This window comes from Miniopterus schreibersii (genome assembly GCF_964146895.1).
Source record: "Miniopterus schreibersii genome assembly, chromosome: 1".
Classification (NCBI taxonomy): Eukaryota; Metazoa; Chordata; class Mammalia; order Chiroptera; family Miniopteridae; genus Miniopterus; species Miniopterus schreibersii.
The window spans coordinates 151320370-151333205 of NC_138101.1; the positions used below are offsets into that span (position 1 = coordinate 151320370).

Here is a 12836-nt window from a genome sequence, read left to right on the forward strand (position 1 = left end):
TGTGGGAAGCAACCAGTGGATGTGTCTCTCTCATATTGATGTTTCTCTCTCTCTCCCCCCCTTCCACTGTCTCTAAAAGGCAGTGGAAAAAACATCCTCAGGTGAGGATTAAAAAAAAAATTCCTGTGGACACAGTATAAATTTAAAATACTTTTCTAGCAACTGGATTCACCTCTTCATCACTCAGAATTCGTTTCCCTTCCAGTAGACAGATGTCAAAGCACAAGCAAGTGAGGACAGGTTCTCCCTGGGATAGAGGGATAGAAAGGCAAGCAAAGCACTGCTTCCAGAGTTTCCCTTCCTGAGGAGTTTCTGAGCTTCTCCTACTAACACTTGGACCATTTTCAGTACCTAGACATTCCTCAATAGAGGAAGAGAGCTGAAAGGGATGGTACAATCAAGTTAGAGAATCTGAGAATGTTAACACCTGATGAAAGAACACTACTGATGAGTTTTGAGTGACATTAGATAGAATGAGCACTGGTTGTTTGCTTTTTATTGAAGCTTCTGGGAAACTTTAGTGTATAACCTGGAATTTCTTGCCTCTTGTCAAATTTCATTATATGATTCTGAAGGAAATGGCTTTCTATTGCTTTGTAAAGGAAAAATCAAGCCAAAGAAGTCAATTCCTTAAAAAATTAAATAAAACACACTTCAAAACATTTTTTCCTGGAAAATATCATCATAATAAACTAAGTGATAGTTGAAAGAAAATGGGAAAGATTTTTAAAAATATAACTGACAAAGATTAGTATCCAGACTATATTAAGAGCATCTATTTTTTAAAAAAATGAGGCCTGGCTGGCGTGGATCAGCTGTTGAGCATTGACCTGTGATCCAGGAGTTCTTAGTTCAATTCCCAGTAAGGGCTCATGCCCAGATTGTGGGCTCGACCCCCAGCAGGAGCTGTGCAGGAGGCAGCCAATCAGCAACTTCATCATTGATGTTTCTCTCTCTCCCTTTCCCTTCCTCTCTGAAATCAATAAAATATATTTTTTTTAAAAATGACAAACAGATTCTTCACAGAATGAGGAACATCATTAGCCAGTGAATGGACATTGAAAAGATGCTCAACCTTATCATAATTTAGCAAAATACAAATTAAAGCCACAGTGAAATTCAGTTTCACATTCACCAGAATGGCAAGAAAACAAAACAAAAATACCTCTGCTAATACCAACAATTAACAGGAATGAGTAACATGAATTGTCATGTACTAAATCTTCTAGGACTACAAGTTGGTACTGTATAACCACTTTGAAAGTAGTTTGACATCACCTACTAAAGTTGAGTATAAGTATACCCTTTCCCAGTAATTCCATTCCGAGGTTTGAACAACTTTGAGAAACTCTCACACATGTATACCAGGAAATAGTAACAAGATTGTTTATAGCAGAAAAATAGAGGGAGAAGACTACAAAAAACTCAAATGTTCATTTATACAGTTGAATACTATATAGAAATGAAAATGAAAGTACAGCTTTAAGCATCAACTCAAAATCTTAAGTGAAAAAAGCAAGTCATAGAAGGGTACCTACTGTATGAGCCCATTTGTATAAAGTGCAAATAAAAGGGCAGAACTGAAACTGTTAAGGATATATACTTTTAAGGCAAAGCTGTAGAGGAAAGCCATAGAATATACACTCTTGTATATTCTGTCTGTTGTTGATGGCAAATGACTACTGTAAACTTCAAGAAATTATATTAAACCATATTAAAAATGTATTTTTATATTGATTTTCCAAACATTAAAAAATAGCATAAAGTAAATACTCTTGGTACATATTCTTTTTTGTTTTTTAATATATCTTTATTGATTTCAGAGAGAGGAAAGGAAAGGGAGAGAGAGAGATAGAAATATCAATGATGAGAGAGTCATTGATCAGCTGCCTCCTGCACGTCGCAGACTGGGGATCGAACCCACAACCCGTCGCAGACTGGGGATCGAACCCACAACCCCTGCATGTGCCCTGACCAGGAATCGAACCCTGATCGCCTGGATCCTAGATTGACGCTCAGCCTCTGAGCCACTCCCGGCCGGGCAGTACATATTCTTATACTTTATCTGTCTTAAATATGTTTGTTTATGAAGGGAGTATTTTTTTTAGTGTGGTCTAATTTTTTTATTTTTTCCCCTAAAATTACATGCCACCTTCTTTAAAAATTCATTTTATGGTTAATATATTTGAAAGTGCTGATACTTCCCATTGACTCTTCTTTGCAGACTATATTATTTTTAGTTGAGAAAATACACTCTCAGGATACTTCGTAAGCTTGCTATCTTAAAGTTGGAAGTACAAAGTGGAGGTTTGCCAAACTTAGTAATGACAACAGTAAAAAAAAAAAATTTTTAATGGGAAAATCCAGGATAACTTCTAAACCTATGAGCTTCCAGCAGAACAGGTGTAAGCCAGACCTGTCTTGGGCAATTACACAAAATGCCTGCAATTTAATATCTGCATAAGCACAATTCTGTTAATTTGCTTTTTAGAACCCAGGTGGTTGCTAGTCAAGTCATTCGCTGACAGACCCCTGTGGTGAACCTTCCTTTCTTCTTAGGAGATGAAAACACATAAAAGGATCCATAAAATGCTACTGAATTGAGGAGGAAAATATATTAGTTAAAATATTATGCTGGGAAAACATGGGGGAAGGAGGTAGTAAAGGAAATATACCCAAACTTTGAAGAACTGGGTGTTTTCCAGCCAAGAAAAATTTTGCCAAATCACTGAGTCTAAGGATTATTTTTTATTCACATAGGAATATTTTATGAGACAAGTGATTCACATATGTGGCTAGAATTTATAGAAATACTTAATTTTTGCTTCACACTTTTTGTGGGACTGACTTTAAGCATCCTTTCCTATAGAACAGTCCTGCAGTAACAGGAAAGATTCTGCTTATTGAGTCACCTCATAGCTATTTGGGAGAGATCCACGCAGTAAGGAAATGGCGAAGGTCATTTTCTATAATCAGTTTCTCCTGACCAGCCTTGCCAATTAGTGGATGACATATCTCAGCATGTTGTTTTTTGGTGTTTTTTGTGTGTTTTTTATCCTCACTTGAGGATGTTTTTTCCATTGCTTTTCAGAGAATGGGAGGGGGGGAGAGAGAGAGAGAAACATTGATGTGAGAGAGACACATAGATGGGTTGCCTCCTGCATGTGCCCCAACCTGGGCCAGGGATCGAGCCTGCAACCGAAGTATGTGCCCTTGGCTGGAATAGAACCCCAGACCCTTCAGTCCGAGGGCCAGTGCTCTAACTACTGAGCCAGACTGGCTAGGGCTCAGCATGGTTTCGAATATTTTACTGAAACAGTTTCAGAATGCTGTATTTTTTCCTTTGAAAGCGCCTTTAAATTTTTTTTAATGCACTTTTTTTTTTTTTTAAATCCTCACCTGAGGATATTTTTTTCCATTGCTTTTTCAGAGAGAGTGAAGGGGAGGGAGAGACATTGATGTGAGAGAGACACATAGATTGGTTGCCTCCTCACATGCCCCCAGTGGGGTTGGAGCCTGCAACCGAGGTACGTGCCGTTGGCCGAAATCTAACCCAGGACCCTTCAGCCCGAGGGCCGACGCTCTAATCACTGAGCAAACCGGCTAGGACTTTAATGCACTTTTTAAAAAAATGTTTTCTTTCCAGTGACAAGAGGCTATTCCTTCCATGGGGAGTGCATCTGTATCCCCCCCCATATTAATATTGAGTCAGAAAATGTTCTTCTAAGCAACTTACAGTAAACCTTAAACATACTATGCTTCAACAAACTACCCCGGTAGCAATCATTTGGAAGCCATTGATGGAAAAATTTGTATTTTGGCACAAATTACAAGCTGCACCCCCCCCCCCCCCCCCCCCAAAACTCAGTTATCAGAAAAGGTAAATTCTGTCAAGTAGACATTTTAATGGATTTGAATTTTATTCTCTCCTTCCCCTCTTTTTTCCCCAGTGTATTTTTGTTGTTGTTAACAAAAGACAAAAGGCATTGAATGATCTGTAGAAAAGGGTGTGTGTGATACATGGTCAAAGAATATATGACATGGAAATTATATTTCATTTAACCTAATAATAGATCTAAGTAGGTGGAAATGATGTTTTAAATGTTTTTGTTTCTTCTCTCCACAGTTGTAAGAAAAAGTAGAAATCACTTCTGGCTATTGAATAGCAAAAACTAAGTGACACTGCAAGCCATGGCACTACCATTCCGTAAGGACTTAGAAAAGTACAAGGACCTGGATGAAGATGAGCTCCTTGGGAACCTATCAGAATTAGAACTGAAACAACTGGAAACTGTTCTGGATGATCTCGACCCTGAAGTAGGTGCTAGCTAATGAAGAAGAGTGAAATAATCTTTTGGACCCTTTGAAACTAAGCTTATTTTATTTTATTGAATTTATTGGGGTGACATTGGTTAATAAAATGATATAGGTTTCAGGGGTACAGTTCTATAATAGATCATCTGTATATTGTATTGTGTGTTCACCACCCCAAACCAAGTCTCCTTCATTGACACCTCTTTATCCAAGTGAACGTTTTGTCTCTTCTCCAGATCCCCCACTTCTACCTCCATATCTTTACTGTTGTAACTTTTAAACTGCTTTCTTCATCCCCCTTATTTTAAAACATCTCCTAAAATTCTCTACTGTAAGAAATTGTTTCTGTCTGGGCAGAGAGGTATATTTTTGGTTTTTGTTTGTTTTGTTTTTTTTAATGTACCTTTATTGACTTCAGAGAGAGGAAGGGAGAGGGAGAGAGAGAGAGAGAAACATCAGTGATGAGTCATTGATCGGCTTCCTCCTTCACGCCCCCTACTGAGGATCGAGCCCACAACCCTGGCATGTGCCCTGACCAGGAATCAAACTGCCATCTCCTGGATCATAGGTCGATGCTCAACCGCTGAGCTACACCCGGCCAGGCGAGAGGAATGTTTTTGGTAAAATGCAGCAGACGATTAACTCTGATATATGCCAACCTCTGTTGCTCTTCAGAGCTTACCTATACCAGGATGGCTACAGCATAGTGTGTCTCTGCAAGGTTCTTTATGACTTTGAATGTAATTGTTACCCTTCTGAAAGATGCTCACCGAATTGAATGAGTTTCTTGTCATTGGTAGAATAGATCTAAGTAGACTCTCAGCAATACTGCAGTCCCTGTGAGCAGACCTGATTGTTTGTATATTGTTTTAATTTGCATAGTGGATGTTGTTTGTCTTATGAATTACACAGCTAAGGTAGAGACCCTTGATCCTTGAATTGTTATTCCCTGGTATGCATTGGGGGAGAAGGAGGCAGTGAGGGGAGAACTCTGAGGTTATGGCTACTTTACCTGAAGGTAATGGTTGCTAGGCTTCTTTATTAGGTTTCTTTATGCCAAGACATGGATTTTTAGTGCCTTTTAGGATTGAGGTAGAGTTTGTTTTATAAAACTGTTTTTGTTACTATCACATATTTTCTTGCTGGGATGTTTTTTAATATTTATGAGAATACACGTCTATTCTCAACATTACTTTAGCATTTGGATAAGGTATCATATCAGTACCATAGACCAAATCCCTTAACCATAATTGTTATTATAAAGAAAAGTTTCCAGTACACCTAAATCTAGGGGAAAACTTAGAATAATGGTGCTGTTTTGATCATGTCTCAGTAATATCTTCTACATGAAGGTCAGCCTATTTGAATCAAATGGTAGTAACTGAAGAGTTCATCTAGTCCAGGGTTTCTGAACCTTAGCTATTGGCATTTGGGACTGGATAATTGTTATTGTGGGGGCTGTCCAATACGTTGTAGGATGGTTAGCAGCATCCCTGGCCTCTACTCACTACAGGCCAATAGCATACCTCCTCTGTTTTAAAAAGCACCTTTTAATCAGATATATGGTAAGATGACAGGGCAATAACTGCCTTGAAAGAAGAGTTTATTGCTTAAAGCTCCCAACAGCAGGAGGCACACCAAGCTACACAGGGCCACATGGGGAAGCACCAGGGTTCGTCAGGAAGCAGAAAGAGCTAGGAACAGGCATGGCCTGGAACCTTTATTGTGGTTTGTAAGGGAAGGAATAGGTGTGCTTTTCAGAGTGGACGGGGGGGGGGGGGGGGGGGAGAGAGGGAGAGAGAAACATCAGTGTGAGAGAGACACATCCATTGGTTGCCTCCCAGACAAGCTCCAACTGGGGCTGAGGATGGAGCCTGCAACTGAGGAATGTGCCCTTGGGCATAATCAGACCCAGAACCCTTCAGTCCTTGGGCCAACCTTAACCACTGAGCCAAACTGGCTAGGGCTGTCCCAGGACATTTTAAAAGTAAAGGGTGTTTTCTGCTAGTAGAATACTTGCTAAATAAAATGTGTTTGTATCTATTTTAATAGGAATGTAAGTGAATACTACCTAATTTTAAAAAAAAACCCACTTTGGAACACTTTTACATTGCAGCCCTAAAATCCTGTAATAAAGTGTTTCATGCCTATATCACATTCTAATCTATAATTGTTTCTTCTCTGAGTAATCTATGTAAGCATATAGCATTCGCATTCTTGGTGGTCATAATAGTTTATTCATTCTCTGGCAGAATGCCCTTCTGCCTGCAGGGTTCCGACAAAAGAACCAGACCTCAAAGTCTGCCACGGGGCCATTTGATAGAGAGCACCTTCTGTCATATCTGGAGAAGGAAGCTTTGGAGCATAAGGACCGGGAAGACTATGTGCCTTACACTGGAGAAAAAAAAGGTAAACACAGAATTTTGTGGTCATTATTTAATAACACTTGATTTTTCTTTTTATAGATAGGTCTGAAGAACATAATATTTTCAGAGGTACAGCATGGATACCCTTAAACATATGGTAGTGTTGACTTAAAAATTGTTAGATAATTTGGGCATTTTATTTACATTTTTCAACAACTTGGCCAATAAGTTCCTTCTTAATGATTTGTTAGTGAGGTTTTATTACACAGTGATTTTATATAATACTCTTTAGCTCTCTGCTTTAACAAATACTGAAAGTGTACTGAGGTAAAACCTTTAAATCAGTAGTATATTAGAGAGTGGAAACAATGTCAAAGTCCTGCTGTCTTCTAACTCTTGTCTTTACAGTCGAATGTCATAAAATAATTCAGGTCATATTTTCAAAAATGCTTTTTAAAGGATACTCTATAGACTTCCTTAGTATTTCATAGTTATAATCTTCAATACTTTGTAATCATTATTTTCAGGGAATTTTTCTAGTCCAAGTCTTTCCCATTGCAGATTTCAACTTTACATAGTATCAGTAGAGCCTGAGAACAGCTGTGTGTGTGTGTTTTTTTTTAACAGCTGTGTTTTTAAAAGTATCACTTAACATGATGACATGAGTTAAGTTTTTCAGTTTTCAGTTCAGGTTGGCCTAAACAGCCAGATTCTACTTGCCCTCTTATTTAGGATACCACACAGGAACACTGGGGAATGGTGGGAGCAGTCTTAGAGCTGAAGAGCAGCTTTTTCAGGCACTGTTTTTATACCTGAATCCTGAGTGGTCTGGGCAGGAAGAATGGTTAGAGCATAGTGCTTTCTCCTAGTGAGGCATTAGCTTTTTATTTGCGAAAGACGTCTATCTCAAGAATTTGGCCGTAGCTATGTCACATGTAAGGGAAGCCAAAAATTTTATTTTAGCATTCCAGCTTCTGTAATAGAGGAGGGCTAGTTAATGACTTTTAAGTAGGAATTTCATAAGGTCTACATTAGGCCTTTTAAAATTATGTACCATCCCCAGCCCCTCTGCTCTTTCTGTAGACCCCACCTCACCCCCACCATTTTTAGTTGAGAAATCACTATCTTTAGCTACTTGTATGAATCATGGTTCTCTAGAGAACCAAGACCAAAAAGACACACACACGTGTGTGTGTGTGTGTGTGTGTGTGTGTGTGTGTGTGTGTGTGTGTGTGTGTTTAGAGGAAGTTATTTTAAAAAATTTGCTCATGTGGTTGTAAGTCTCAAATCTATAGGATAGGCCAGTATCCCGGAGACCCAGGGAAGAGGAGTAGCAGTTTGAGTCTGTTGGCAGAATTCCTTTTTGCTCAGAAAAGATGAGTCTTTGTTCTATTAAGGTCTTTGGCTTATTGGATGAGGCCCACCACATTAGGGCTTTACTCAAAGTTCACTCTTTTAAATGTTAAACTCATCCAAAAACACTATCATAGAAACAAACAATATTTGACCATGTATCTGGGCACCATGCTCAGCCATATTAGCACATAAAATTAACCGTCTGTTAGAGGTGTTAATGTCATGTTCCTCGGGTGTTTTGGGCCAGAAAAAGATTTGAAAATTAGTGCATAGTTTCAAGTGTGGAGAAACTATGCAAAAGCATCAGTTCCTTTGTATTTGTCATAGAAAAGACTGCTCACTATATTTTCATCTGTACAACCATACCTGTAACACTATTTATAGCTTGAATTCTGTTTATATAGAACACAATTTTATGAGAATAAAGATTAGTTGATTACCTTTTACTATTATGTGCGTTTCAGATAGACTCGAGGGGTATAATTAGGAAGGAGAACAGAGGTACAAGCAGGGAGAGATGTGAGAAAAAGAGATAACCAAAAAAATATGGAATTTGAGGATGAGAAAATAAGAGATGTGAAAGCTGCATTTGTCCTAAGCAGACCCAGGAAACTTCCCAGTATGCTCTTTGTTTCATAATCTCCAGTTACCTAGGAAAAGATCTTGGAGGATTAGAGGAGGTAAGAAAGAAGGTAGAGAATTGTGGAAAATAAGAAAATATCAGCCAGGCCGGGCATGGCTCAGCAGTTGAGCATTGACCTAGAATCCAGGAGATCGAGGTTCGATTCCCAGTCAGGACACATGCCCAGGTTGCGAGCTCGATCCCCAGTTGGGCGCGTGCAGGAGGCAGCTGGTCAATGACTCTCTCATCATTGATATTTCAACTCTCCCTTTCCCTCTCCCTTCCTGTCTCTGAAATCAATAAAGATATATTTTAAAAAGATCAGAGTTGAGACATAGAGGTGAGGAAGATGGGTGACAATAAGGAAAAAAATGCTCTATCTTTAACTATAGAGTGATAGTTTTTGTTTCCTTTTATATATTTTAAATTTTTTTCTTATTTCTCATGTTAGGTTTTAGATGGGCATGAAATAAATGAAAGTAGTTGAATTTAAAAGCAAGTAATTTTGCATTCACAATCAGTAGTTTTCTTTTTATGACATATTCAGTAGTTTTACTGCCACTTTTAGTTATGTATGTCTGTTAAATACTATTTATGGGCAGCAATGATACAGTGATTAAGACCAGGGCATTTTTAAAATAATGAACTTTTTATTGAAGTGTAACATGGTTACAGAATATGCACAAACCAGAAGGATACAGATCCATGAGTTATATTGTAACACACCCATTAATCACAAGGCATTATCAGCATCTCTAAAAGGTCCCTTTAGCTTCCTCCCAGTCTTCTTTTCAGTGGTAACCGCCATTGCTGCGTCTAATACGATTGATTAGTTATGCCTTGTTTGAACTTTATATAAATGAAATCATGCATTCTGGGGACCTGCCTTGCCTACTTTATAAAGTTTTTGTGGGAACCAAATTTGTCGAAGGCTCCAGTAAAATCACTATAAAAATTCTTTACAGTGTAATTATTGTAAAGGGTCATATGGTGATGTTATAACCAAACAAGAGATTTCCATTTTCTCTTGGAGGAATTGTCCAGAACCAGAGAGATGAGTTTTTGAGTTTCAGCAATTCATCTGATTAAAGCAAATACTACCACCCTAGATTGGGTGGGGGTCAAGCCTTAAAAGCCATATTACATACAGTGCTATAAAACTGAAGATGGGCAAATTCGTCTTCAACAATTGGGAACTTTGGTTGTAGAGCTCTCCTTTGAAATATAGCTAAAAGCCAGCTCTAATCTTCTCAGAATGCCTTAGGCACCCATCCTTAAATTAATTAGCCTTGGTTATCATTAGTCACTAATATGCCTTCCTTTCTTTGAGTCTCATTCCCAAGATCTTGATCACATTCTAGAAGATCCTTAGAATAATTTGTTTATATGTTATTAGTATACCTCCTAATCAAGCTAAATGTGAATTCCCTCCTTAGCTCTGAAAACCCAGAAGGTTGTTTTTTTAAAGGTGCCTCTCCCATGGCCCTTTACCCTGAACACCTAGGTGAGTCCCAAGTTTTTTATTTAATAGCTTATGTCACAGGAGATAGACTTTCAGATTGAGGATGCCTTCCCAGGCAGTAGAGGTTCTTTGTAAAACAGTTGGCAAACCTACCTCTCTTAAGAAACAAAAGCATTTTACTTTTTTTGTGTACTTAGACTAATTAGAATTCGTAAAATGTGCCATTGGTCTCTAAATCATTTTTCATACTAAGATGACTGCTCTCAGAGTTCAGTATTAAATGACAGCATTAGCTTTCTGTGTCAGGAAATGTTATAGTGATTCCACTCAGTTCCTTGAACTTCTTTCAAGTTACATGCCAAAATGACATAGTGATCCTATAAATTACTTTTAAAGATCAATCAGATAATACTTGATTGTTTAAATCAAAAAATTGGGAACCACTAAAAGGAATAGTTATCCTATTATTATTATTATTATTTTTTAAATATATCTTTATTGATTTCAGAGAAAGGAAAGGAGAGGGAGAGAGAGAGATAGAAACATCAATGATGAGAGAGTCATTGATTGGCTGCAGCCCACAACCCGGGCATGTGCCCTGACCGGGAATCGAACCCTGATCGCCGGGATCCTAGATTGACGCTTAACCACTGAGCCACGCCCGGCTGGGCTAGTTATCCAATTATTAAAGTCAGCTACTTTCTCATATTCTGAGACCAATTAAGTGACAGTTATATTTGTTACTCTTTCACTTTAAGGTACACCCTCTCTCTGGAGGTAAAATTACATAGAAATGGCATAATGGAGGGAATCTGCATAAAACTGAAAATTGGATATTTCAAGATTTTTCCTTTTGACCACAAACAAAAACTGTATACTCATGCCAAATTTTATCTTTCTAGATCATCTCAAAATGTCTTAAGACCTGGTACACTAACAAGCACACTTCAGAGTTGTTATGTATAATTAATAATTTCATTTTGTGATTTGTGAAATGATTGTTCATAATTGTATATTTTACAGAATTAAAAGTTTATGTCAACATCTAAGAAGGAGGAATTAATCCTAATTAAGTGAAGTTCAGGCATTATGTCTTCAATACATTTTGGGGGATATTTTTTCCTACACCAGTGAACGTTCTGCTTTTAGTAGTATTGTTTTAGTAACAGGGGAAAAAAAGTATTAGGTAGCTTGGAAGGCACAGCTGACAAAAGATGTATTAAGGATTGTTTTTAAGTGCCTTACTTACAGTAGAATCCGCAATGTACATCTGTTCATCTAAATCTAACACGCTCATGGTAGGAATAGTATCATGGTATCAATTGATCTTTCCCATGAGTCTACTGTGTTCAAAGAAATCACAGGGTTGAGAAAAGTAAACAGTACCATAATTCCAATATACGTTCCTTTTACTTGAAAATATGATATTAAAATGTTGGGGAGCTTTTTACCTCTTTCTCCTTGAAAATTTGTAAAATATGTAACTGAAGCACTGAGTAAGACAAGGATGCATACTCTGAAGGAGAGTATGCATCCAGCTCTTCTCATTCTCGAGAATGGTGAAAATGGACAAAGTGCTGACTATAGAGCTGATTATTATTTCCCATCATATTTTTACATATCTTGAGTATTTAGTTTCCAAAATGGATAAGGTATAAGAGCCTTGCCGTGATTTTCACACTTGGAGAAATAATTTGCCCTAGTCTTTATTATTTCTTACTGACTCGTTTTGCTTTGCTTTGCCAGGAGTCTTCCTGCCCACTTCTAAAATCACACGTCACCCTTACCTAGACTAGGACTTTTTTCTGGGTGCCTCTTAGTTCATGGACAGACGTGCTGCACCTTATACACTACACTCAGGTGCACCAGTGAATTCCATTGGAGCTTCTGACTCACCCAGATTGGGCTACTCCCTTCTTGCGGAGCACAAATGCTCTCGCTGTTGGCCTGTGGGGTAGAGCCATTATGTTGTTTTCCCTTCCCCACCCTGAGAAAGGAATGCCCTTGGGTTTCATTCTCACAAACTCATCCGCCCCACCCTGCTTACTAAAGGTGAATTTAACCAGATTGCCTTCAACTAAGGATTTCTCATATTCTTTTCAAGTTATTTATTTACAATTGCTCTAGTTTTCCAGAAAGCTTACTGTAGTTGCTCATTTCTAAAAGTCTTTCCTCACCTTGCTGAGTACATGATTTCTGTGGAGGAAGGGCAGACCTGATGCCTCAGTAAACCAAAAAGGTGGTGGTTATTACCTTTCTCAATCAACAGGATTATGTAACTGCGGATGAGTAATTATTTTACACCAAATTCCAGATAAAGACTGGCTCTTACTTTGTACTCACTTCTTATGAGTTCTAAATATCCCTTTATACCTCTAAAAAGTGGTCTTCCCAGACACTGAAGCTGATATTTGAAATAGGCTGCTTAAATAGTCCTGCAGATGCTGGCATTTCCTTTTCTGAGTGGTCATTGTATCTTTTGAATGATTCACTGATTACTCTTGGGGTAAGGAGTTAGCCAGATGGTTTGTTCATCACTCAAGTTAAGATCTTGTTTTAGCCCGGCCGGGCGTGGCTCAGCGTTTGAGCTTCGACCTAGGATCCAGGCGATCGGGGTTCAATTCCTGGTCAGGGCACATGCCCGGGTTGCGGGCTCGATCAATGACTCATCATTGATGTTTCTCTCTCTCTCTCTCCCTCTCCTTTCCTCTCTCTG

At 38.4% G+C, this 12836-nt stretch overlaps 1 protein-coding gene across 1 annotated transcript in view; it reads left to right on the forward strand.

Moving 5' to 3' along the window:
• TMOD3 (tropomodulin 3) overlaps positions 1–12836 on the forward strand; it is a 65945-nt gene that overhangs the window by 22978 nt on the left and 30131 nt on the right. The window contains exons 2-3 of the mRNA XM_081119449.1: positions 4127–4317; positions 6567–6723. Of these exons, the coding sequence (XP_080975575.1) occupies positions 4192–4317; positions 6567–6723 (283 nt within the window). The 5' untranslated portion in view covers positions 4127–4191. The remainder of the gene's footprint in view (positions 1–4126; positions 4318–6566; positions 6724–12836) is intronic.